The sequence below is a fragment of the Apodemus sylvaticus genome, chromosome 11, assembly GCF_947179515.1.
Source record: "Apodemus sylvaticus chromosome 11, mApoSyl1.1, whole genome shotgun sequence".
NCBI classification, from domain to species: Eukaryota; Metazoa; Chordata; class Mammalia; order Rodentia; family Muridae; genus Apodemus; species Apodemus sylvaticus.
Window position 1 is genome coordinate 96,734,210 of NC_067482.1, and position 27,062 is coordinate 96,761,271.

At 40.0% G+C, this 27,062-nt stretch overlaps 1 protein-coding gene across 7 annotated transcripts in view; it reads left to right on the forward strand.

Annotated features, from left to right (window-relative positions):
* Window positions 1–27,062, forward strand: part of Wdpcp (WD repeat containing planar cell polarity effector) — a 293,085-nt gene that overhangs the window by 99,007 nt on the left and 167,016 nt on the right. For 4 of the 7 annotated variants that reach the window (XM_052198565.1, XM_052198564.1, XM_052198562.1 and 1 more), the window contains exons 4-7: window positions 309–359; window positions 3,341–3,411; window positions 3,677–3,736; window positions 25,977–26,091. In XM_052198565.1, the coding sequence (XP_052054525.1) occupies window positions 309–359; window positions 3,341–3,411; window positions 3,677–3,736; window positions 25,977–26,091 (297 nt within the window). Of the gene's footprint in view, window positions 1–308; window positions 360–3,340; window positions 3,412–3,676; window positions 3,737–25,976; window positions 26,092–27,062 lie in introns of those variants that run through there. The other 3 variants (XM_052198563.1, XM_052198567.1, XM_052198568.1) reach the window with 3 other exon arrangements.

Consider the following 27,062-nt stretch of genomic DNA (forward strand, 5'->3'; position numbering starts at 1 on the left):
GATGACAGATGCGTCAGCTTCCCTTCTGGGCTCGGTTGCAGTTCCCTTTCCTGTCTGATGAGATTGGAAGCTCAGAGTATTGGCCCACCTGTTGTGCTGTATAAGCCTTTTCACTGCACAGTAAGGAAATGGCGTCCATGGTATGCAAGCATACATTGTGACATCCTCTCTCAACTGTCCTTTTTAAAGCTTAGCATCATGTCTTAATCTCAGGGTCTGCAATAATCTATTGTCTGTGCACCCATTAAAAATACAAGACACTTTAATAAAAACAAATCCCACCTCTTTTCATCTTTCCTTTGCTACAGTATCAGCAACAGAGCATGGTAACTTAGAAGGAAAGCAAAGGCTGGCAGAATGTAAGTTCACCTTATGTATATATTTAAATTGTTAGGAAATAGAGAGTCTTATGCTACCATAATCCCTGTACTGGTTTCTGCACAAATTAAAGTGCTATTCTGTCCACATTTCTTATAATTGCTATTTTTTATTGTTTCTATATCTAACTCAATCATAATAATTATATTGCTAGGTTTTTCTAACTTAAATCATTAAAATCTTTACCATGTGAAATGTTGATAAGATACATGCTTGTGTAAACACAAACTTAAAATTATGTGTATTTACATTTAATAGTTTAAAATAAATTAATTTTATCTAAATATTTAACTGGCTAATAAAAATATAAATGTTTAAAGTACACATGACCTGATTTATCAATTATGCAAGTTCTGCAGAAAAATTTATATATCTGTCACCTCATTTTTGTGTGAGAAAATGATTATAAATCATGCTCAAATTCTAATAACATGTAGTTATTCATATTTTTGCCTAAAGGTGTTAACATAGTTCGCTAATTTTTAACAATTTTATTTTATTATTGTATGTATGTGCATGACTATGTGTTCTTGTGTGTACTGTAGCATGTGTGTGAAAATCAGAGACTTGTTTCTCTCCTTCCACCATGTTGGCCCCCAGAACTGGCCTCAGGTTGTCAGTGTGTGCGGTGGGCGCTCGCCCCTTCTGCGCCATCTTGCCAATCCTGCTGTGCTCGTTCTCAGTAAAGTGAGGTTTGTTATATCAGCATTTTATTTAGTTGTTATTAGTCTCAAAGATCTGTTGTATGTATGACTATATCACAATATAGATTTAATGATTTAAAGCTAATGTAATTTAAAGTTTTACTTGTAATATGGCTAGATCTGAAAAGCCCTCCCTTTTTCTTATTTTAAGTGATTAAACTGACATTTAATTTTTAGAATACTGCATTGGTATCTGCAACACATATCTTAAAATTTGTACATATGTTCTACACATCAAAATTATGTTTATAGAGCCAAATTAATTTGCTGAAATAAGATACATAGCAATTTCTACTCTCAAATTTAAATATCTATATATGCTATATATTATTTGTATATGCACACACGACATGTACATCTATATATAATTTTTTATAATTATTAAATTTGAGAATATAAATATCAATTCATATTTTCAATGAGTTTAATATGCTATTAGAATTCTTTGTGTACCATGCATTCACGTGGTGGGGGCTGGAGATGGAACCCAGGGCTTCACATACACTGGGCAAGTAAATGCTTTACCCCTGACTTAGACCTCTGCCCCAATTTTATTAATTTTTAAAAGATATTTAGTTTTAGCCTAACTTTGTATCTTTCCTAAATAACCTTTCAATTGAAATTATTTAAAACAAAATTAAGGTATATCATTACTGAATTCTGGCATAGATTTTAGAATTATCTTATTTTTCATTTTATTGAAAATAGAGTTTTTTACATGGTATATCATGATTACTGCTTCCTCTCTCTCTGCTCCTTCCAGCTTCTCCCACATAGATCCATTCCCTTTCTGTCCCTCATAGGAAAACAAGCAGGCTCATAAGGGCTAATAATAAAATAAGACACAATAAAATAATATATAATAAGTTAAAATAAAAGCTAACACATTGGAATTGGACAAACCAAACAGAAGGAAAAGAACCCAAGAGAAGTCACAAGAATCAGAGACCCACTTATTCACATACCCAGGAATCCCATAAACACACTAAATTAGAAGCCATAAAATATGATCAGAGGGCCCAGATCAGACCTGTGAGGGCCTGTGTAAGCATGCTACCTTAGTCTCTGTGAGTTCACATGACCTGTGATCATGTTCATCTGGAGGGCCTTGTTTTCTTGGTGTCCTGCATCCCCTATGTCTCTTAGCCTTTTCCATCTCCTCTTCTGTTGGGTTTCTGAGCCCTGAGGAGGGATTTGGTGGTGACATCTCCATTTAAGGCTGAGTGTTTCAAGGTCTCTCATCCCTGCATAGTGTCTAGCTGTGGCTCCTGTATCTGTTCCTGTGTGCCGTAGGAGAAAGCTGCTTTGATGATGGCTGAACAAGGCACCAACTTCTACGTCTAGCAGAACGTTATTGGGAGTGCTTTGTCTTTTTTTTCCATTTTTGTAAGAACAGCAGTATTTAATTGTCTCCTCGTTCCAGTCGTTGGCAGGAATGGGTACCATCTCATGGAGAGGGCCTTACGTCAGATCAGACTACTGGTTGGTCACTCCCACAAGCTTTGTGCCTCTCTTGTGCGCTAGCATATCTTTCAGGCGGACACCCTTGTAGATTAAAGGGTTTGTAGCTCAGTTGATGTTTATGTTTGAGAGAATTATTTCAAAGAGCATCTCTAATATCTAGTTTTGCTTGCTTGTTATTGTTTTTTTAAGATAGTGTTTTTCTGTGTAGTCTTGGCTGTCCTGGAACTTGCTTTGTAGACCATGTTGGCCTCAAACTCATAGAGATCCTCCAGCCTCTGCCTCCCAGGTGCCACGGTTAAAGGCATGCACCACTACTGCCTGATACAATACCAATTTCTTAAAAATTGGATCCCCCTTTTGGGAATTGAAGTATTTAGTGATTTGGTCACATTTAAATTAATTTTCTGCATATTACTTTTATGCTCAGCTTCTTTCCTTACCACATTTAATGTTTTCCTCTGAGGTTTCAGGTCTGAGGTGGCTGCTATCATGAGCTGGAATTTCTTTTGGGTCGAACCTTGAGGCCATTTGCTCTATATAGTGCTAGACCCTTGGCCTACCAAAGCGTCTCAAGGTCTCTCAGCCTTGTTGGCTGTCATCACAGAATTAGAATCAGGGAGATTAGTTTGTGGAAAAAAATCCTGTTTCTATAACAAAGACTTAATGATGGAGCTGAAGCCCACTTCCTCTCAGTGACAGGGTGTCTTACTTTAATCCTCCAAACCACACTGCTAAGCAGAGGTTCCTTATTTAAATCATCTTTAACTAACTGTTGTACATGTTTTATTTGCCAGCACGAGATTATCCTTGGACACTCAAAAATAGACGCCCAGAAAAACTTCGAGATTCACTGAAAGAGTTGGAGGTATATTTCAAAAGGTTTCAAAAATGGGAGCAAACAAATCTGTTTTCAAACATCTTTCAACAGTTGTAGTTTTCATAAAGGACCAGCTCTCATGGCGATGATGGCTGTGCCTTTGTCTAGAGAGAGCTTCCCACACACTTGGGTCTTTGTGTGTGGTTTGTTGGTTGCCTTCTTCTTTTTTTTTTCCTTGCAAATCAGAAGCACTTTAACTGATAATGACAAGTGTGTAGCCGACTGCACTCTCTCTTTTTCTGTTGTCCTTCAGGAACTGATGCAAGACAGTCAGTGTGTGCTGAGCAAATGGAAGAGCAAAAACATCTGTCAGGTAAAATGGATTGACAGGCAGCGGGGCCGAAGAAAGCTGTGTAATAACTGGTATTCTTGTGTTGTGATGGATAATGGGGAAAACTTTTCACAAGTGGGCATTTCAGAGTTTGAATTTTAGTCATTCTAAAGTGAACATTAGACAGATTGACACAGGCCCCCAAGCTACCTCATTAACTAGTGTGGTTATTGGCATCTACAAACACTAATACGTGTTTTTTCAGGCAGTGTTTCTCACTTGGAGTTATCTGGGTGTAATATTAGATATTCACTGGCATGTTTTTTACATGACAATGACACCATAGGACAGAACATTTCAGTATAGTATCCTTACAAACATTTGTGATTAGAATGTTTATGGAAATGGATAAGTAAATAAGAGTGAAACCTCATTTAACAGAGTTAGTCTAGCATTTTGACCCTCTCAGCTATATGTTTTAACGTGGTAGACACTAGTCATATGTGGCTATTTTAAAAATAAAGTTAAAATTTCAATTCCTCAGTTACAGCTCTCCCCAGTTTAACTTCCTGGCAGTCAAGGATGCAGATATAGACCATTTCCACGGCAACAAGTTCTATTGGACAGTCTTGTGCTCAGAAAGCCTAGATTTAGAACATTATCAGGACATCACATTAACACACTTTGACTATAAAATAAGAGACAAATGTCTTCTTAGCCTTGCTGATGTACATAAAAATACCATTTGCTTGGGAAAATTTACTGGCTTTTGAAAAAAAAGGATAATTAAGTCATCTGTATGTGTACATTGTATCACTACTACCAATAATTATAATTTATTTTTAGAATCAAATTACTGTTTCAATTTTATTTTTGTCCTTTCCATTACAATTTTTTAAATGTGTGAACATTCTTCTTTGTAGGTTATGCCCATTGTTCTATCATAAATCTCCTAATCTCAAATTAATAGAAATTACAAACATAACTTAATAGTCCTTAAATAGACTATTATTTTAGTTAATTCTAATTTTCCTCTTAGAATATCTCATTGTTTATCTAAACTGTTCTCCCTTTAGTAATGGAGGTTAACTATTGTGTTGTCATCTGGCACGAATTCCTACTTTCTAGACTATTTGCAAGGCTGAGTGAATATTTTCAGAACCATACCACTTGTAAAGTTCTCCTTAGAATACTCTTCAAAGGGATGCCATTGTTTAATGTCATTTGCATAGAAATATGTGATGAGACCCTCAAGCTTGAATGTCAGATGTGCTGCAGTAAGTTTCAGGCTTAGCTCGACTTAAACATGGAGTTCCTAGTGCCAGTGCTCACTGCAAAGACAGGCTGCAGATGATCTGACTGGCGGGCGGGCAAGCCTCCCACCTACATTAGAGGTGTGCCTCATGGCCTCCACCCTGCCTTACTTACCTCCACCTGGGTAAGTTGGAACATGTCAGGTCTTTTAAAAAATGCAGTGGAGCATCCCAGCTAGATGATCAGTTTTAGAAAGAGTCCATTGCTTTTTAATATAATGACAAAGTTTTTGTGTTGTTCACATGTTACAGAAAGGATCTTTCATTATTGAATTCATTCAACTCAGAAAATTTTCTTTAAATGACAGAATGTATGCAAAACTTGCCTTTGTAATTCACCGTAGTGCTTTATTGGCTCTGGACAGCGCCAGAGGGTCTACTTTTGGCAGTTCTAGTGGGATTTACCGAATCTAATGTTCTGTTTCATTTTTATTTTTATGATGGATAAGACTTTTCTAAAATAGACCTTTACTCTTAGCACATTCTTGATATCTTTTCGACAGATAACTTTCTCTGTGCCCATAGGTCCAAGCCAATCCTTACACCTTTAGGGCCTTTGGGAGACTTCCTAACATTATCTGTCAGGCAAGAGTTTCACTATATCTTTAAAAAGTGTGTATGAGTTCCATTTCTCAAGATCTCCAGTATCATAGCAAGTTAAAAATAATTTGGTGTTCAAACTAGAATTTCAGTTTAAGGAAAAGGTCTGTTAGCCCTTTTAGTTAAACTTTTATTAGGTTTTGACAAATTATGCTCAGTCATAATGCAATTTAAGCTCCTTGATCAGTCTCCCCGAGTCCCAGAAGAGTTCTTCAGACAGCACATGCTTAAATCCTTCTAGTGCTTTCTCTGTACATTCAGTCCTAGGATGGCCGTACGTGACCATGCAGATTGTTTACTCTTAGAAAACAGGTTTCTGGAATGTGTGTGTGTGTGTGTACACACGCGTATGCATGTGTAGTGTGCTGTAGTGTGGTGTGGTGTGAGGTGTCATGTGCTATGCTGTGAGAGACGCAGACAGACTCATGTGCAGGTGCACAGCATGTGGATGCCAGGAAGACTTTGGATGTCTTCCTCTCCCACCTTCCTCATTCTGAGGCAGTGTCTCTCACTGAATTGTAATCTCACTGTGTGGTTCTGAGGACTTTCCCATGAGCCTCAGGGTTCTGCCTGCCGTCTTTCTCCCAAATCCCCATTCCACACACACTCATGTTGGACTTCCAAACATACATAGCTATAAATACAATTGCTAATTTTGATTTCAGCAACTAGCAAATATACTCTTGTTTTTGTCTTCTTAAACAATCAACAGAACAATTTAATAATTTCATGTTTGACTATCTTAAACCATTCATATAATTATTGAAATCTATAAGATACAATTAGAATTTCGATTTCAGCAACTAGTCAGTATACTCAGTTTTGTTTTCTTCATCAACAGAATATTTTATAGTTTCCTGTTTTGACTTTCTTAAACAATTTATATAAACTTTTTTTAATGAAAAAATAGTTTCAGTTAAATACTATTAACTAGTTCATCTCTCTTGTGGAATGTTAAAGTCCATAAACTATTGTGCTATGGTCATGGTCATATCAATAGTTTACTTTGTAATTAGTTGAAAATATTTTATTAAGCATATTATTAATTAATTAAGCATAGATATAACCTTACACATTGATTTTTAGAATAAAATGTTTGATACACACTTATATACACACATACGATCTGTGTACAGAAATACAACTTGCTGAGTCCATTGTTGTTAATGGGTTGAGAACTGCTCACTCTGTTGTATTGGACAACCAATACGGGGTTCATCTATACAAAAGGTTAATTTTGTTCTTTTTCCAGCAGTCATTCATTGCCTGGGGGAAGGGGAGGGACCCTGTGAAGTTATCCCCTTTCTTTCTATATTAACATGTCCACTGATATAACATGTCCTTCCAGTCTTGTTTTTATGCAGCCATTTTTGAAAGGGTTTACAAGCGGACTTCCTAGTATTCTGTGTTTTAGAGTCTTTCCATCTCCTTTTCTTCATTGTCGTCTGAGTCACAGACACAGGCACTGTGATGTAGATGTATCTATTGGGCCAGGGCTGCTGTTATCTGCTGATCTCTGCATTGTGTCCACTTGTGGTTTTCTGGGATGGCCTCCATTTGCTTTGATGAGAGGCTTCTTTGATGGGGGTGGCAGCTACATTTATATATTGGTAAGCTTAATCTTTCTTTTAATTGTACATAAAATCAAGTTGACTTCTTCATAAAACAGTAAAATATAATCCATGATTTTAACAGTATCAGCAACAGCATTTTATGTGCAGCCCCTCATACCGTGTTCATTGCCTGCCACCTTGGTAGGAAGTGCTATAGTTAAGGTGGAAAGGAAGAAGTCACATTAATCCATGAAGATTAATGAGTGCTGTATCATAAACACCAGGAGAGGCCAGAGAAGCTAGGAGCATCAGTGTATAATCCACAATGTTAGCAGTTTACAGAGAAGCTCTAATCTTACCAGACCTAAACAGGAGTATAAAATCTGGGAAGGCTGGGCGACAGCAAGGGATAGGAGGGAGTGTCTAAGTAGCAATGGAGTGGGCCGCGGGGAAAGCAGTTTTAAGAATAGAGTGATTGCTCTGAAAGACAGCTTGGCGCTTCCTTAGACACACTGACAGGATGTCCTGCAGCACTGTAAGTGCTTCATATCAGAGGCGTGCCCGAGTTAAATTCAGTCTTACAGAAGGTTCACGTGGCAGTGAGATGTAGGATAGAATGTGAGCAGGGAGGAAGGACGCAGTCTCAAAGGGCTGTGCATAACAATGCAAAGGACAAGCTGAGACGCTGTGAATGGTGCGCTGCGTAAAATGCTTAGTTTGCCCTTTTCTAATCATGCTATTGTTTGGAAATGGGGAACTGGAGTAGATCATTGGATTTGAATTTTTTTGGAGCAGACAGCAGAGTAAAAATTATTCAATTGTATTTACATAAGGGATGGAGGATATCTTGGGAGAAAATCTGAGAACTAAGGAGCATCTATTTAGTGGATAAAGAAAAAAAAAAATCCCTAGCAGAAAAATAGGAAGAAACAGCAGTCAGGATAATGAGGAACTGTGGAAAGTACATTTTTTTTGTAGAAATCAAAGTGGGAGACGCCAGAGAGTCTGAAAGACAGATGAAGGGGCCGGTTCTTGTTGGCTTGTTGCTGATCAGAAAGCTCAGGGTTGTGGCTAAGTGTCCAGTGGGTGTTTGTACGTAGTCAGCAGTGGCTCTCTGTCACTATTAGTGGCTACTGAAAAGACTACATGATTTTTTTCATTGTTTTATAATTTCACACATGCAAAAATAATGTTTTAGGCAAACTTACCAGTTTATCTCCTGTCTCCCTTACCACTTTCCCTTCGACATTCATGCACCCTATGTTTTTAAGTCCCTCTGCATTCACTTAGGGCTGCCAGTGTAAGCATGAGTGCTGAGCTGCCCACTGCAGCATGGTATCCGCTTAGGGACCGTATAGCAGAAGAAACCCACTGTCCTCCTCTACCAGCCTGTCATTGCTAAGAGCTTTTCAGCTGGGTTGAGGCTTTGTGGCCTCCTTCTCATCTAGGTTGGGGCTTTGTCTGGTGTGATCTTTCACAGATCTTCTGTTTGAAGTCATAGGCACCATGCATTCATGTGTGCAGAACCTCTGTAGTGTCCCGAAAGCACTGCTTCTTGGCAGTTATCTCTTGCCTCTGGCTCTTCCTCATCGACCCCTGAACCATTAGAAGAGGAGTGTGAACAGCTGTTCATTTAGAGCTGAGCATTTACAGTTGCTTAGTCTCTGAACCTAGACTCATTGTGGGTCACAAGAATTCCATATGTATTTGAAAAATAAAACTAATGATTAAAGCATCAGAAAATTGAAAAATGTGAGATTGTGTGTTACGTTTTTTATGTAATATCTAAAACTCGGGAATGGCTGCTGATTAAAACCGTTGGCCAAGACTTCTCGAAGGATTCTGGTTTCACCTGACTTTGAAGGAAGAACCCAACTTAGGCGAGGAAAGGGAAGACCTCTGCCAAGGGAGGTGCCATGTTTAAGTTGGATTATGTTTAAAATATAGAAAACCAAGTGGACATAAACCATCTAGCCCAATGAATTGGTACTGCCAATTATTTCTCATTTGATGTTTTCCTTTGGTTAAATGTATATAAACATTTAATTCATTTAATAGTATACATAGCACATATTATAAATACTTAAGGTTATAGTAATAGATTCTATATATACCTATTGTTCCCTTTTATAATATAAAGTAAGTACATGAACCACATAGTGAGCTGGTGAATTAGAGTTATGACCAGGATTGTGCCTGCCTATGTAGTCTCTTTTCATTCAACTTTCTTAGTTTCCTCCCAGATAAAGATAGATCTTTAATTTTATAATTGGGGTCTTACTATGCAGTGCAGGCTGGTCTTGAGTCTGCGTGGTACTCATTGGCTGGACAGCAGGCCAGCGCCACTGTTCTCATTATCTCCATGTGTTTGATGAGGAAACACTTGTACAGTAATTGTACAATTAGTGGATTGCCAGCATTTAAACTAAGGCCTTGTGGCTTCAAGCTTGTATCTTTAGTTGCTATATGCACCATAGTCCTTTTCAGCAGGGCAGAAATATCCATGTAAATATCCCTCAATCACTGTGGGATATGGAATACACATTGGTCTCCCAATTAAACATAGCCAACTAAAATTGTGTCATTATTCTCACTCTTTCTTATACTTTCATTAAATTAAAGTAAGTTTGAAAACCTGTAACTTATGAGGACAAAGAAAAGAAAATGGCCATGATACTGAAAGATGTCTCTTAGCTTTAAAAACTAAGTGGCTGAATGAGACATGGCTGCAAGTTGGAGGCTTTGCTGAAATCAGTGGCTGAACCAGAAGATGTCTTTAGGAGATAAATATTTTGTGTTATAGAAACTAAAAGTATGATAACAGAATTTAATAGATGTATCACAAGGTAAAGTTAAAGTATCATTATGCTTTAGAACAGAGAAAAGGTTTTAATTATGAACTACAGCTGACAGAAGGAATAAATGTTAACCAAAAGGTTTACTACATAACATAGTCAAAACTGGGGAAAAAATAAAATCTCCAAGAACTGGAAGATGCATGTTTCTAACCTTTTAATGGAAATTTACATGTTTATGCACTGAGAGTAAGCAGCAGAGGCTGAGATAGAATCACCCCCATAGACCCCACTGAACCTGATTCTACTCAACACATGTGTGAAGGTTAAGGTGTCATCAGGCACAGGACAAGTTCTGTGGCCCTGAGGAATTGGTGCCTGAGTGAGCCTGTTCTTTATAACTTTAGTTTTAAAATAACGTGTAAGAAAGCAGGTCTCCCCACGGTGTGGTCGCACTCTTAGTTGCCCCTTCCCCACACTGCTCCACCCCTGGCCTCACGTGCTGGGTGTCCGCTTCTGCGTGACACCGTATGGGCTCTATTACCTCCTGTACTTGCTTCTTTAGGGTCTCTCTTTAAAATACAAAAATCCACCTCATGGACTGCTTTCTAGTTTTCTGCCCTCTGCCCCCACTTGCTTTAACATGAGTAGTTCTGTGTGTCAGGATAATGAATTGAGTTCTGTCACGTGATCCTGTGATCCATGTAGCTCCTCCTGCCAGCCATGGCCTGTGCAGTGTTGAGCCCCTCTCAGCACACCATGCTTTGACCAAGAGCTTTGGTAGCCATAGCAGGAGTAGGGATTTGATGCGTTCTGATCTGGTCCTTTGTCTTACCCCTCCTCTGTGGCCGTGCCTGTGAGGTGCAGAGGGGCTATTCTCTCTGTTCAGCTCTCCTTGGTATTTTGTGTGTGTGTGTGTTTCTGTGGGGGTGTGGGTGGGTTGTGAGTACTGGAAATCTTTCCACCCTTTTCCAGCCTGTGTCTGCTGTCTGTTGTGGCTGGTGAGTGGTTTCCAATAGCATTGTGAATTCTCTCTTGGGTTCTCGTGAATGTGCTTGGTGCTCAGAGCCGTCAGAGCTCTCCTCTGGTAGCTGCATCTGTCTGTGCGCCCACCCCTCCTGTCTTTGTACAAACTTGGCTTCTTTATGGGGAAAAAGTCCCATTGAGACTTGTTTCTCCTCTCTGTAGTTCTTTGCCTTATTTCTCTTTCTCTGCTGGTCATTTTCTTCATCAGTTTCTTTTACCCAAAGTCTTGGTTTTACAAATGTGGTTTCAGATCTGCCATCTTCTCAGAATCTCTAGCTTGAAAGTACCCAGTGCTTAAATAACTAGAATTTCATTTTTCAAGTAGGTACCTCATTCCAACTCTTTATTGTGATTAATTTCCTTGAAATCTAAAACCCCTCTTGTAATCCATAAATAGAATTGTGAATTGTCACTTAAACAACACTTTCAGACTTATTCCCCCTCACAGTGATTTACTAGCCATTTACAACCAAAGTTTACAAAGGAAGGAACTGGAAGATACACTGGAAGGTGTGAGGGCCGTAGAACTAAGATGCATGAGATCTGAGATAGTTGCTCATACAGATGACAGGAGTGAAGCAGTGCCCTGGTGCAGTTGGTGAGTGCTTTTGCAGTGCCAGCCTGAGCACCTGAGCTCGCGTCCCCAGAGCCTGTGTGCAAAGCCAAGTGCAGCAAGTGCAGCGTGTGCTCTTGTAACCCCAACACTGGAGTCAGCACTGCCAGAGAGAGCAGTGTGACTCCAGTCATTCCTGACCAGTCAGCTTAGTTGAAATTCAACTTTCCAGTTCAGTAAGAGACCTTTCTTCAAAACAGTAAGATGCAAAGAAATAAAGGAAGATAACCGCTGTCTTCCTGTAATCTTATATAAGGGAATTAATAATTATAACTCATAGTTATAAAGGAACTAAGTTCTATTCATACTAGAACTAAGTAAAGATATAAGACAATTAAAGACTTGGCTAGTTGCTTCTCTATTAGTATTTTTTTTTTTTTTTTTGTTAACAGATCCTGATGTTAGTGTAGACAGAGAACCTATGAAAAACCCTCTGCTTTTCTGTTCCTGCAGTTGGAGTTGGGTGTATGAGACACTGCTGTTTTGGCAAGCTGAAGCTACTTCTGTGTTTTCCAAGAAAATGTATTAAATGGACAGATTTGACTGGGATGTATTTTGACCCTCTGCTTCTCGCCTCTGCTAGGGGGTCAGACTAAGCAGTAGCTACTCTGAGCTGCTGAGGACAGCAGTGAGTCACATGGACAAAGATGGTCAATATGTCTGCTTCTCGGTAGCTCATACAGGACAGTACAGGCATCTGAAGAAAAGAAAACCAAATAAAAGATATTTATATCAGAAGATAAAACCGTTGGGGAAAAATGAAGCAATAAAGAAGGTGTGACTGGTAGAGGCACAGTGTCCTGATAGTTGATGGCCAGGGAATAGCTCTCAGGATCTTCAAGAGTGTGCTGTAAACAGAAAGGGGAGCCAGCTATAGAAGAGGAAGAAGGTTCTGAGCACAGCACTCGAGGTGGGATTACGCTTGGCATGTTCCTAAAGCTGCAAAGGAATGGGTGTGCTGGTGCACACCGCTAATTCCAACCCTGGGGACGGAGGCAGGTATCTGTGGGTTCTTGGCTGGCCTCATCTACATAGTGAGTTCCAGCACTCCCAGAGCATGCCACTGTGCCAATTACAAAGGTTTATATTAAAATAAAATATATGGCAGCTAAGGAAATATTTTATTCAGTGAGTGCTTGTTATATAAATATGAAACCAGAGTTTCATCACCAACATCCATATGAAAAAACTGGGTGGTGTTGTACCTGCCTGCAATCCCAGCACTGTGGAGGTAGAGGCAGGAAGATCCCTAGGGCTGCTGGCTAGCCAGTGTAGCCAAAATGGGGAGCTCCAGGTTTGGCGAGACTCTCAAAAAATAAGGTGGAGGGCCCATGTGATAGCTCAGGGTATAAGGGGACTTGCTGCCAAACCTAATCACTTCAGCTTCAGTTCAATTCCTGAGTTCCACCTAATAGAAGAAAAGAAATGAACCCCACAAGTTGTTTTCTGACCTAATCTACACATGTGCACCATGACACAAATATGCTCATATTTCCTTCCCCTTCTCTGTATATAAATAAATATTTAAAAATTTAAAAATTTAGCCAGGCAGGTGGAACATAATTGAGGAGGAAACCATCATTAGCTTCTGGTCTCCATGTACACATGCACATACAGGTACACACATACACACACACACCACAGGTGCACACACACTCACACACACATATAAAAATGTACACACAAATGCAAACCAAAGAATTGATGTGTGTATGTGTGTGTGTTTTCCCCCATATATAGCATTTTGCCTGAGGAGTGTTTGTTTAGCTAGGCTGGCTTTTGTGTAGTTAAATAGTATTCCTGGGGGGAAATTGTCATTCCTTTTCAAAAATAAATAGGAAAAAATTATAATTCACAATCTCAGTCCAAAGTTTGATTAACTCTGATAATCAACAGATACATTTATTATTATTTAAACTTATGAATATAGTAAAATATGAGTCTATTTTTTGGAATGTGATTATGATATAAAATTTTTGTTTTTATAACAATGTATCTTTATGCTATCAAGTGACATTTCCTTGTTTCTCTCTTCATAACAGTTCTCTCTTTTATTAATTTTTCTCAGTTTAAATTTTTTCCAAAGAAGCTTATAATTTCTGGCTCCTCCTTGCAATTAATATTTGACAATAGTTCAGAAGCATTGGGAATTCCTACAGAATAAACTAGCTCAAGACTATGATTTCCCTCATAAATTGCTCCTGTTAGTAGCAAGGATATATAAGGCTAAATTAAAAAATCTGAATAATTCATGTGATTAAAACATGCTTTGAAAAGTGAAAAACAAATTTCTGCTTTTTAGGGAGGTAGATTAAAGTTGTGCTTCTGTGATTACATCATCAGAAGTCTTTAAGTCCATTATATTTGGATATTTATACTGGTTTGTTATTGTCATTTTGGCTTGATTTCTTTATTTTTTATTTGTATTTTTATTTATTTATTTATTTATTTATTTATTTATTTATTTATTTATTTATTTATTTTTTCAAGACAGGGTTTCTCTGTACAGACCTGGCTATTCTGGAACTCACTCTGTAGACCAGGCTGGCCTCAAACTCAGAAATCCACCTGCCCCTGCCTCCCAAGTGCTGGGATTAAAGGCGTGTGCCACCACTGCCTGGCTATTTTTTTTTTTTAAGATAGAAAAATGTATACTTTTTTTAAACTTAGAATTTTGTACTAATACCCAGGTTGAATTGTCCTAGCCAGGAATATATGTGTGAACCATTTAAGGTTGAGTATAGAAATTTAACAATATAATTTTTAAAATTATTTTTTATGTGTATGTGTGTTCTGTGATATTTTTGTCTATGAAGTGCATACAGGAGCCTAAAGAGGCCAGAAGAACACAGCAAATCCTCTGGAACTGGAGGCAGAGAGCTGTGAGCCACTTGTAGGTGCTGGAGACCAAATTCACGTCCTCTGTGAATGAAGCCAATGCTCTTAGCCATGGGACCATCACTCTAGTCCTCAGCATTAAAAAAAGGATTCAGTTTTATTTTAGGTGTAGTATGTTTCCCTATCTGTACATTTGTGCACCACACGTTTACCTGGTGCCCTCAGAGTCCAGAAGAGGGCACTGGAACCCCTGGAACTGGAATTTCAGACCACTGTAAACTACCATGAAGGTGCTAGGAACTGGATGCAGGTCCTCTGTAAGAGCCTCAAGTATTCTAAAGTGATGAGTCATCACTCCAGCCCTGGAACCCCGCAGTTTTATGACAATATATCTGATACAGAAAACATATGAAGAACCTTTCCTAAATTGTGATTTATGCCTCTAAGTTTTAAAGTTTTAAAAATAAAGACAACCATTAAGCTAGTAGGTTGCCTGCTTAACGAATGGCTGTGGAATGAAAAGCTGTTGCAATTGTACTTCTTTAATAGACTTGCATGCAAGTGCATGTGTGTGTGTATGTATATTCTCATGCATATGTGATGTAGAGGCCAGAGGTTGATGTCCATGTCTTCCTTGAACACTCTTGATTCACAGAGGCAGGGCCTCTCCCTGAACTTGCAGGTCCTACTAGAATACCAACAACCTTGCCCTGGGGAGTCCTTTTCTCTGTCTCCTAAGAACTGGGATTATAGATGGGCTGTTAAGCCTGGCCAGCTTTTATGAGGGTACTAGAGAGCTGAACTTTGGTCTTCATGCATGCCTCCTAAGCGCTTCTGCACTGAGTCATCTCCAGACTTCTATAATTTCTCATTAAATATTCTTGTATGGAAGATATCCACAGTGACCCTACCCAGTGAGGAGTAGGTGATACCTAGGAGCCTCTCACTCTCAGGAGAATCCTAGGTTGCGTAGTAAAACTACTATTTACACTCTGTGTCAAGTATCTCCTTTTTTCCCATAGGTGCTTAGTAATCCATTGTTTGGTTATACTTTTGTTAGTAGGGGTCTTCTTAGTAAATAAGGCAATTAGACATAGATGACTAATGAAGGTGCTCACATGGGAAATAGATTGTGTTAAGAGCTATTAAAATAAATAGAAGAAAACAATGGGTCTGAAGATTTTTCCATATTTTGATTCTTCAGAAACATATATCTGTTGTTTCTTTGCAACCACAATATAGGAAACATATTTGTGAGAATATATTTTAGGTGCTTCTTGTTTATTTTAGGAAAATTTTATAGAAAAATAACACGCCAAAGTATTTTTAAAATCATTTTAAATTTAGCATATCTGGTCTTATGTGTAGGTCCTTAATCCACTTGGACTTGAGCTTTGTACAAAGAGATAAGAATGGATTGATTTGCATTCTTCTACATGTTCACTGCCAGTTGAACCAGCACCATTTGTTGAAAATGCTGACTTTTTTTCCACTGGATGGTTTTAGCTCCTTTGTCAAAGATCAAGTGACCATAGGTGTTTGGGTTCATTTCTGGGTCTTCAATTGTATTCCATTGATCTACCTGCCTGTCTCTGTACCAGTATCTTGCAGTTTATATCACTATTGCTCTATAGTACAGTTTGAGGTCAGGGATGGTAATTCCCCCAGAAGTTATTTTATTGTTGAAAATAGTTTTTTACTATCCTGGGTTTTTTGTTATTCCAAGTGAATGTGAGAATTTCTCTTTCTAACTTGAATACATGGGCACAGGGGAAAATGTCCTGAACAGAACATCAATGGCTTATGTTCTAAGATCAACAATCGACAAATGGGACCTCATAAAATTGAAAAGCTTCTGTAAGGCAAAGGACACTGTAAATGGGATAAAATGGCAATCCACAGATTGCAAAAATATCTTTACCAACCCTATATCTGATAGAGGGCTAATAGCCAAAATATACAAAGAGCTCAAAAGGTTAGACTCCAGAAAACCCAAATAATACCATTAAAAAAATGGAGTACAGAGCTAAACAGGGGCTTCTCAACTGAGGAAACTCAAATGGCTGAGAAGCACTTAAATATTCAACATCCTTAGTCATCAGGGAAATGCAAATCAAAACAAGTCTGAGATTTCACCTCATACCAGTCAGAATGGCTAAGATAAAAACTCAAGATCAAACAGTACATGCTGGTGAGGATGTGGAGAAAGAGGAACACTCATCCATTGCTGGTGGGTCTGCAAGCTATAAAACCACTTTGGAAATCAATATGGCAGTTCCTGATAAAATTAGAAATGGTTCTACCTGAGGACCCAGCTATACCACTCCTGGGCATATATCCAAAAGATGCTCCAACATATTACAAGGACACATGCTCTACTATGTTCATAGCAGCCTATTTATAATAGCCAGAATCTGGGAACAACCCAGATGTCCCTCAACAGAGGAATGGATACAGAACATGTGGTATATTTACACAGTAGAGTACTACTCAGCTATTATAAACAATGACTTCATGAAATTCTTAGGCAAATGGATAGAGCTAGAAAATATCATCCTGAGTGAGGTGACCCAATCACAAAAGAGTACACATGGTATACACTCACTGATAAGTGGATATTAGCCCAAAAGCTCTCAATGCCCATGACACAACTCACAGAGCAGATGGAACGAAAGTGGAAGGAAGACCAGGGTGTGGATGCTTCAGTCCTGCATTGAAAGAGGAATAGGATAATCCTGGGAGATGGAAGGAGGGGGTACCTGGGAGGTAGGGAGGAAGGGGAGGAAACAAGTGGGGGTCAGTATCAGGTACTGGAGGGGTCCAGAGAGAGGTCCAGAGGGTCAGGAAATAGAATTAAAATATGTAGCACTAGGGGAGATGAATTAGAGATAGCCACCAGAGGCTACCAGGACCTAACATGGATGACTTTAGCTTAAATCTGCAGAGAAGGGGAGATAGATCCTGTAGAGACCACCTCCAGTAGATCGGCACAGCCCCCGGTCGAGGGCTGGGGCCATCCACCAATTTCAAAATTTTTAACCCAGAAATGTTCCTGTTCAAAGGAAGAACAGGGACAATGAAATGGAGCAGAGAATAAGGAAGGGCCACCCAGGGACTGCCCCACTGGGGATCTATCCTGTCTGCAGACACCAACCCTGATACTGTTGCTGTTCCTGGCTGATGGAAACCTGGTGTGGCTGTTCCCTGAGAGGTTCAGCCAGCTACCAACAAGTACAGATGCTGATGCTTGGAACCAACCATCAGACTGACCCTGGTAGGGGAGCTGGCAAAAGGACTGGAGGAGCAGAGGGGGATTGTAACCCATAGGAAGAACAGCATCAGCTGGCCGGGGGTACCACCCAGTGCTCCCAGGGACTAGACCACCAACCAAGGAGCGTACAGGGAGGGAGCCATGGCTCCAGATACACATTTAGCAGAGGATAGCCTTGTCTGATGTCAATGGGAAGGAAGATCCTTGGTCCTGTGGTGGTTTGATGCCCCAGCACAGGAGTGGGGGGAAGCACCCTCATGCCGGCAAAGGGGAGGGAGAGCGGACGTGGGATAAGGGGGTTTGTGGAGTGGTATCCTCGAAGTGGGATATCCTTTGAGATGTAAACAAATGGAATGATTCATTAAAAAAGGGGGGGGGGAAGAAAAAAATCATTTTAAAAATCCCTAAAGCAAGACTTAACATTTATTTCCTGCCATCTAGCACCCAGTTTCATCTCTGACATCTGCCAACAATTTGGGGGTCTTCTTTCTGGCATGCTCTCATGTTTATCCTACTTGGGTGTGCTGCATGTATACTTATCCTACTTGTTTTTCTTCACATTAAAATGGAATGGTGCTTCTTGTATAGATCCATAACTTTAGGAATTTTATCCCCACTTCTACAGTGTATCCTGGACGTGGGCAGAAATTTTCTGATTAATTAAACTTATCTATCTCTTATGTTATCTTTATTTTATTTTCTTGTACTAACAACATTCACAATAGCCAAACTTAGAAGCAAGTGATTTATTAATTTGCAATGGCAGTTTATCAGTTTACAGCTGGAGAAATACCTGGCATCATAGACATTGCTTATTTGCTTGCGGCATTCCCACCTGATGAATTACTCAAGAGGCTAAATTACAGATAAGAAGGCTGATTGTTGTGCAAAGAGTTAGAGTGCAGTGAAGAGGGGCCCTGACAGGATATTTCCATCGCAGGCTACAGAGCTCTGTGCTTGCCCTGGGGCTCTTTCTGTCTTAAGAGCAGGCATTAGTCATGGTAGTCCTGAGCCTGGGGAGGGACGCATAAAGCAGGCTTCCTGCAGGCTCAAAGTCTGCACTGTTCACTGCCCACAACTCCTCTGGACCATCTGGTTAGGTCCTTATTCATGACAGAGGGCAGCCTGTCATCTTTATTTGAGAAACATGTTGATTAGTGTTTAAAGAGCTGCCAAATCTGCTTGATGGGGACACAGAAAACCTTGGATCCCACAGCACCTCATCTTACAGGCACTCTCTGCAGGTAAGACTTTGTGACTGGTATATCGAGAGGCTGGCTTTATGTCAACTTGACACAAGCTAGTCATGAGAGAGGAGGGAGCCTTATTCAGAAAATGCCTGTATAGGACCAAACTGTAGGCAAGCCTGTAGGGCTTTTTTTTTTTTTTAAAAAAACAAAACAAAACAAAACAAAACAAAACATTATTTGATGGTAGAGAGCCCAGCACATTGTGGATGATGCCATCCCTGATCTGGTGGTCCTGGGTTCTACAAGAAAGCAGACTGAGCAAGCCATGAAGAGCAAGCCAGTAAACAGCGCCCTCATGAGCACGTTTCTCCAGTCCCCTTCCCTATTTGAGTACCTGTCCTGACTTCATTTGATGATAAGTTATGATGTGAAACATAAGCTGAATAAACCCTTTTCTCCCAAGTTTCTTTGGTTGTGATGTTTTATCCTATTTAGTAACTCTAAGAGTAAGACAGGTGATTGCCACAGTGTCCCCAGACATTGCTGGCTTATGGCCCAAATCACCCCTAGTAGAAAACTGTTGGTATAGAGTGTAGAAAACCAGACCACATGAGGTACCGCATGGACATTAACCATATTGTATTTTTCTTAGGTTGCATGCTTGTTCTGGGCAGGAGATACACTCGTATTTATCAGTCTTCATAATGCGTACAAAGGTTTCTGTAAATGATAAAATACTATACCAAAGTGCTGCATTATCTGTATGTCTTACTATTCCTTTTCCTTTTTAATTGAATATATTCTTCATTTACATTTCAAATGTTATTCCCTTTCCAAGTTCCCCCCTCCCCAACCCATTCTCCCTCCCCCTTTTCAATTATGGATTTTTATCCCTTTAGGTTTTAAAACAACAAGCAATACAAAAACTACCTTATTTTATTCTTTTTGTGAACTCAGCCTGCTTTGAAATATACTCTACAAATGATCAGTTTTCTTTCTTATAGATAACTCTTTAACGTAGGGTTAAAATGTAGTATTTTTTTGTTTATAGTAAGAATAAATAAAAGGAGATTTCTTAAATTTAAGTAGATAAAATAAAAAAGATACATCTATAGACATGAATTTGTTCCATATGTTGGGCAATATTCACAGGAAACTTAATGGTAACACTTTTCTATAGAGGAAGACTTATTTTCTATTGTTTGTTGTCCTGAAGTAATTCTGTCTCAACTCTTCTGTTACCTTAGCCCAGCAGGTCTCAACCTTTGGGGGGGGTGTCAAATATCAGATATCCTGCTTATCTGATATTTTCATTACAATTCTTGACAGTAACAAAATTATGGTTATGAAGTAGCAATGAAATTGTTTTATGGTTGGGGTCACCACAACATGACATAAAGGGATGTAGCATTAGGAGGCTTGAGAACACTGTCTTAGCCAGTTGTCTTTGTACTGCAGTGAATTAATCAGACATGGCTTCTCTCTGTATTTAATGTTTGCTGGATGAAGGACTGGATTACAGAAGACACTTTCTTCAGGGTATCTGATAACTCATCACTGACCCTGGTCTTCATTGTAGATTCTTCGTGGTGTAAGAATTGTCATTTTCTGATTGGGCTTCATTAGGTACCATCAGGATGATCTTTTCCTCAGAGCTTACACCAAATGTTGTCCTGTGGGTTGTAGTGGTTAGCAGTTGTCTCTCTGTTGGGCTCATTGGGTCTTGATTGCTTTTGGATGCTTGACTATCATGGAAGACCCTTCATTAATTATTGATTTTTTTCATATTGATTCTGCCTGCCATCTCTTTTCATATTTACCCAGATGTGATAAAAATCACATGGATTTAGGGCAGTAGTGCACTTGCCCAGTGAGAACAGTGAGACCAGCGGAACTGTTTGGGAATGCTAGTATAAAGTAGCACACGCACAGTTACTCGAACCATTTACTTAATACTTGATTCCAGGTGTGCCGCCGTGACCCATTTCCATGTGGGTGCTGGGAATCTGACCTTAAACCTCCATTCTCAAACAGTGAGAACATTTGCTGCCTCAGACCATTGCTCTCTCCAGCCCTGCATTTGTTCTCTTTTCGGGCTGTAATCTGCCTTTTCCAGTCAGTTACCTATCCTAACTAAAGTCCCCATTTTCCTCTACAATAAGACAATATATTCTATCCATGTCTAATCAATTTATGCTACCTCATCGACCATCCTGTCTTCATCTGTATATCTCTGTATCTCTTTATCTATATACAGGAGGCACTCATATGGGGTTTGACCTGTTGAATAAGTTAAACTGTTTTGTTATTTATATTTTGTTTTGATTAATGCTACTGTCAGATATAATATTTCCCTCTTAAGTGCTATTTCTGAGTCTCTTTAAGAAAGAGCTTATTGAAGACAACAAGAGAAATAGTAAAGGCGGCAGAGATGCTGGCAGAGCAGGTTGAGAAGGTGTGTCCTGTCTGAGGAGGGAAGAGCCATCTCCTGCTGGGAGGGGACATCTCCTGCTGGGAGGGGACATTCCAACTGGGCCAGAGCTAGAGGCCAGTCTCCCTCTCAGCTGAGAAACCTCTGTTGCTTGGGACTGCTGTTTCATATTCTTCTGAGCTTCCAGAACACTCCCACCCCTTGCCACTAGACAGAACCTTAGCGTGCTTTTTCCTACTTGTCCTACCAAATCACACAAAGGCCTTTCCCATATTGGAGGACATAAATACTGCCATTTTGATGAAACAGGCAGAGTTGTGGCATTTTCATCTGGGCTGCAATGTTCTTTGCCTGAGTTTCAGACTATATTTTACGTAACTCTAGCTATTTCCTCTACCACAGCTAGGAGTTTTTATTTGGTACTAGAACTTGTAAAATATGCCTCCCAAGAAGCTCTTATAAAATGCACTAATTAGCTTATTAATTCATGTGTGTCTACATATTCCAAAAGCTGATATCAGGCATGGCTCTAGTCACAGGACACTTAAGAGATCAAAAATGGTGGCTTGATTCTAACAGGTACACATGCTTTTTTTCACTGAGAGGCTTAACTCAATCTTTATGGAAAAAAAATAATTGTAAGCCAGCCCCAGTTAAACGTTGTCCTTATGAGTTGCCTTGCTTTCTGCCGCCATTTGCATCAGGGGGCCGGGTAGCTCCACAGCCTTCTGTGCACAGCCCACCAGGAGAGAGTGATCTCCCAGGAGCGCATTCACTTCTGAGTGTAGAGGTGAGATCTCCACCTTCTCTCTGGAGGGGAACAGCTAGGAGTGCACGGGGCATAAGATCAGTGGAGCAGCTGGGACGGAAGTCTTTGTGTTGCCATTTGCAGTGGTTCAAGTCCTTATCTTCTCTTGGGGTGGCAGAAGGATTTCCCAGTGGATTACATGCTTTTGCCCCTCCTCTCACTTACTGTAGATTCCTGCTAAAATATAAATATCTTCTCACTAACAAACGCCAGTGTAAGCTGGCTCTTGAGCCTGTCGTGCCGCTGTTGTACGTGAGGACCCTGTCTCTAGTTCCCCTCCGTGTATACAGGCCCACTTTCCCCAGTCATTCCAGGCATAGTCTGCCTCGGCGTTTTTGTCCTGATGCTCCTCTGCCTGAAACCCCACTTCTCCAGGTACACATGTGGGCTCCACTCCCCCTTCCCTTCCTCTGGATCTGGGTCATGTGGTATTTCTTCTTGAAGGCTTTTTCATTTATTGGTCGCCATGTGCTTACAGTAGCATTCTAGAATCCCCATCTTGCTGTGATTTTTCTCTCACAGATCTGATCACTAACTGCTATTATATTAGAACTATTAGTTCTTGTCTATATCCACATTCAAAAGCAAGTCCCATGAGGATATGGTGAACCAGGGCATTGCCTGTTTTGTACATGGTATAGTTCCGGTTCTCAGGACAGTGCCTGTCTCATTTAATATACTGAACATATATGTGTGGGCAGAGTGACTGTATGAATAAGCGTGTCAGGGCCTAATGGAATACTCAAGTGGATAAATCACTGCTCCTGTCCCTGAGCACAGATCACATGATATATGAACACTTCTGCTCTGTGACACTCTAGCTTTTGAATCTGTTCCAGTATCAACTGCTTCTTGCACAGACTTCTCTGGGTTTTATGTTTTTTCTTCATCTCCACACAAATGGGCATTTGGAATGAATTTTATAGCAGAGCACAGGTTCTTAGACTGTAGCACAGCTTCTCTCAGGAGAAGGGGGCTCTTTCATGGTACTGATGGTGATAACAGAAAATACAGAGAAAGAAAGGAGAAAGTTGGGCAAATTTAGTTCCAGTTATGTAGGAGCCTGTAGTTAGCTTGAAGGTGAATACCCTTCTGAAATAACTGCAAATTTAAAAAATAACAAAAGCCAGTCCCCTTTCCAGTGAGAGCACATCTGGGTGCTGATGAGCTGTTTCAGCAGGTCAAAGCACTTGCCACAAAAGTTGTTGGCTTCTGTTTGATTCTTGGAAGCCAGGGAAGAATACAAGGAACACTTCCCAAGAGTGGTCCTCTTGTGTCCATGCCTGTACTATGGGATGTGCACCATGGGACATGAACACATGCACACACACACACACACACACACACACACACATCGAATACACACATTAGTAAATCAAAGTTACAGCTTAATCACCTGGAGTCCAATGTTTCATATCTGAGGCTGGATTTTTATTTCAGACAAAAAATGACTTCAGAGATGGCAAACAGTGCAGTGAGAATTCGTCATGGGAATGATGAAATAGCAGTGATCATGGTAAACCCTGTGCCAGGCATTATCACACATTCTGTTGGTAGAGTTACCTAACACTCACCCTGTGAAGAAGATGTACAAATGCCCTTCCCCAAGTTTTTTTTAATCAGTTGGAGCTGTCCCAGTTAAGGTAGCTGTCAGATGTGATGAGCCTCTCTGGCCACTGGTGGTGGTCAGAAATATGGTGCATATATTTTGTTTTATTTTTGGTTTTTGTAGAGATATAGTCAGGTAGCAGCAGATAGTCTAAGCTGGCCTTCAACCAGCTGCATGACCAAGGATGTCCTTGAACTTCTGATTCTCTTGTTTCTACCTCTCATATGCTGCAGTTGCAAGCATGCACCACTATACGCATGTTTATTCAGTGTTGGATACAGAACTCAGAACTTGGGGCTGGTAAGATGGCTTAGCTAGTGAAGTGTCTCCTAAAACCTGTAACCCGGCTTTGGTCTCTGTGACACACATGGTGAGGGAGCACAGAACTCAGTCCTACAAGTTACTCTCTGCTCTCCACATGTGTGCTGTGCTACATGCACACATCTAACATGCAAATACACATATGCATGCCAAAACTAATGAATGAAAAAGAACTAGATCTTCCTGCATGCTAGGCAAGTACACTACCCACTGAGCTCCTTCCGCAGCCAAATATTATGATTGAGAGATTGCTGCAAAGGAACATTCAGATCATGTGGAAATGGAAGGTTAGGTAAAGTTTTCCTCTAACTATGGTTATCTAATATGATACTGAGTTATGATTCTTTTTCCCACACATTTCTGGAGTGTCTCCTATGTGCCTTGCACTGATAAATGTGGTCAAGCCAATATCATAAGAAACCAGCCATCACCGCCGAATGAAGGGAAGACATACTTGAGAGAATAGTATTCATTTTTGTCAAGAAAAGTAAGTAGAAAAGGACAGGCTATAGTGATGCGTTAGGCAGACTTGGAAGAGCAAGATAGGAAGGTTGAGCCTAATGTCTGAGAAGGGAGAATTAGGGGAGTGGAGCTCACGTGTTAGGAAAGTCCCATAAGAACAGTGAATCATCTGCTAGCAAGATGTGTAGTAGGGCTAAATTAATTCAATAGAGAGTAATTATTTTCTGAAGTATTTTGCAACTCTTAGATCAACTGTGCCTACTTTTATTTCCAAAAACTCTTAAAGGTGGTTAACATTCCCATCCCCCACTGTGCCTCTGCAGTTGAGGGCGTGAGATAGACCAGTCTGTAAGTAGGTTATGAGTGAGACGTCTGCTGCCTGGACAGTGGTTCTAACAGCAGGGCAACTGAGGCCCTTATCCACCCCCCACCCCCCCCGGGTGCCTCATGCTGCTCATCCTGCACACGTGTCCCAATTCGTCTCAACAGAGAGTCGTAGTTACTAGCTGGGACATGATGTCTAGGTGGGCGGGGGATTCCCCGCGGTGTTTAAGTCATAGTTGTCTCTGAGTTTGGCTGGCATGTTCCTGATTAGTTTACTAACAATTGGGTTTTTTTTCTTCTTATGCCATATGCTATTCCATGATTCATCAGCTTTGAGTCTGTTGCTTTGAAGGTGAAACAATTTCTTCCAATGTTGATATTTCAAAATCTCGTAGATAACAAGCACACACATATGCAGAGTCCTTTCAGAAGTTTTAAACATTTGGAGACGAATGAATTAAGCTGCTACAAATGGAAAGGAGTGTTGTAAAATTGTAACGGTTCTATCTAGCCATCTTTGTGAATGACTGCTGGACACTGAAAGGCCACTATTTTTTCTATTTTTGTTTTTCGTTGTGAAATTATTGATAGTGTACATTACATATGATTTAAAATGTGTTAAAAATTTTTAACATTTTACCTAAGTGACTTGCTTTCTATTTTAATGTTTTGGGTTATAACATCTTTACCTGCTTAAGTGAGTAAGGTTTGACAGTCAAATTAGCTGTTTATATTGTAATCATGGCTGCTTCATGTATTCAGTGAGTAGCAATGACTATCCAAACTTCAAGAAATATCCTGTAAGTTCCTGATATAAACAATAACCTTTTCAGTGTTTGAATACAAAATGAAGCAGTTCTTTCTGCATTTAGAAGATTAAGCACCTAATTGGTGAGGACTGCATTAACTTTCTGTGGACAGTTTTCATCAGTGCTGAGTGCATTAAAATGTTTTAGCTGTCTGTCTCATACTCAGAACACTGGTGACTGTGTTTTAGGAAAGAAAACTTATGATTTCATGGTCTGAGTGCATGTGAGAAGAGCCATGCGCGTTGTCTGATTGGAATGAAATGTTTAAGTGATCCTAATTTTCATCATATGTTTTTATCTCCCACTTACCTGGTTTTAGCTCCTCTTTGGTTCAGGTGTTCTGGTGTCCCTAAGCATTTCTGGGCCTCAGCTGGAGAAAGTGGTGATTGACAGGAGCCTGGTGGGGAAACTCGTCTCAGACACCATCAGTGATGGTAATTATACCCATGTGCAAATCAATTGCCCACATTAACAGTGGGGCAGGAGAAATGCTTTGTCAACAGGTAGACTAATTATTACCACTGGGGACTTGCAAACACTACAAGTAATTGCTTGTAATAGCAGACTTACCACCCCTGGGACCAGTACAGGCTTCAACTGATACTTAATGTCTGTGCACTTCTCATTAAGTGTTAGGCTCAGAACCTAAGCACTATCCGATCTTTCCTTTACAGTTTGGAATGTAACTTTAAAATAAACCTTTTCATCCATTAAAAATGATTTATCTGTTATTGACAATTACATTTTTTCCAAGTGGATCATGTTTAAGTAGTACAAATGTGCCAAGACGGGCAGCGGTGGCATACCTTGTGTACACATGTGCCAAGACGGGCAGCGGTGGCATACCTTGTGTACACAGGTGCCAAGACGGGCAGCGGTGGCATACCTTGTGTACACATGTGCCAAGACGGGCAGCGGTGGCATACCTTGAGAAGTCAGTGTCAGATACACTAGGGAAGTCTGGCTCTCTTAAGCGATAGCATCATGCGTGGTTGGTGTAAAGCACATTAAAAAGATTTTTAAGCCATTTATTGAATAGGAAGTTTAATGATATTTTTTGAGCCATTAAGGTTCCATGCTGGGTGCTATTTGTTTAATTCAAGAAAGGGACTATATAAGATATGATCTTTTTATTCTAGTGGGTAAAGAAAGTGAAACTGAGCCACCCAGGATAACGGTCAGGCTTATGCAGTTAGTAAGTGACTGAGCCAAGATCTGATCACAGGCTCTCACCTACGTCTTTGGTGCTAGACTCTGATGACTATAGAGTTTAATATTCTGTTTCTCTATTTGGAGTAAAACCAGTCTCAAAACAAGCTATATTATCATAAAAGATTAAAAACAGTATCTTAGTTTGAATAAGAAAGGAAGATGTGGTGTTGCAGGAAGGACAGAGGTGAGAATG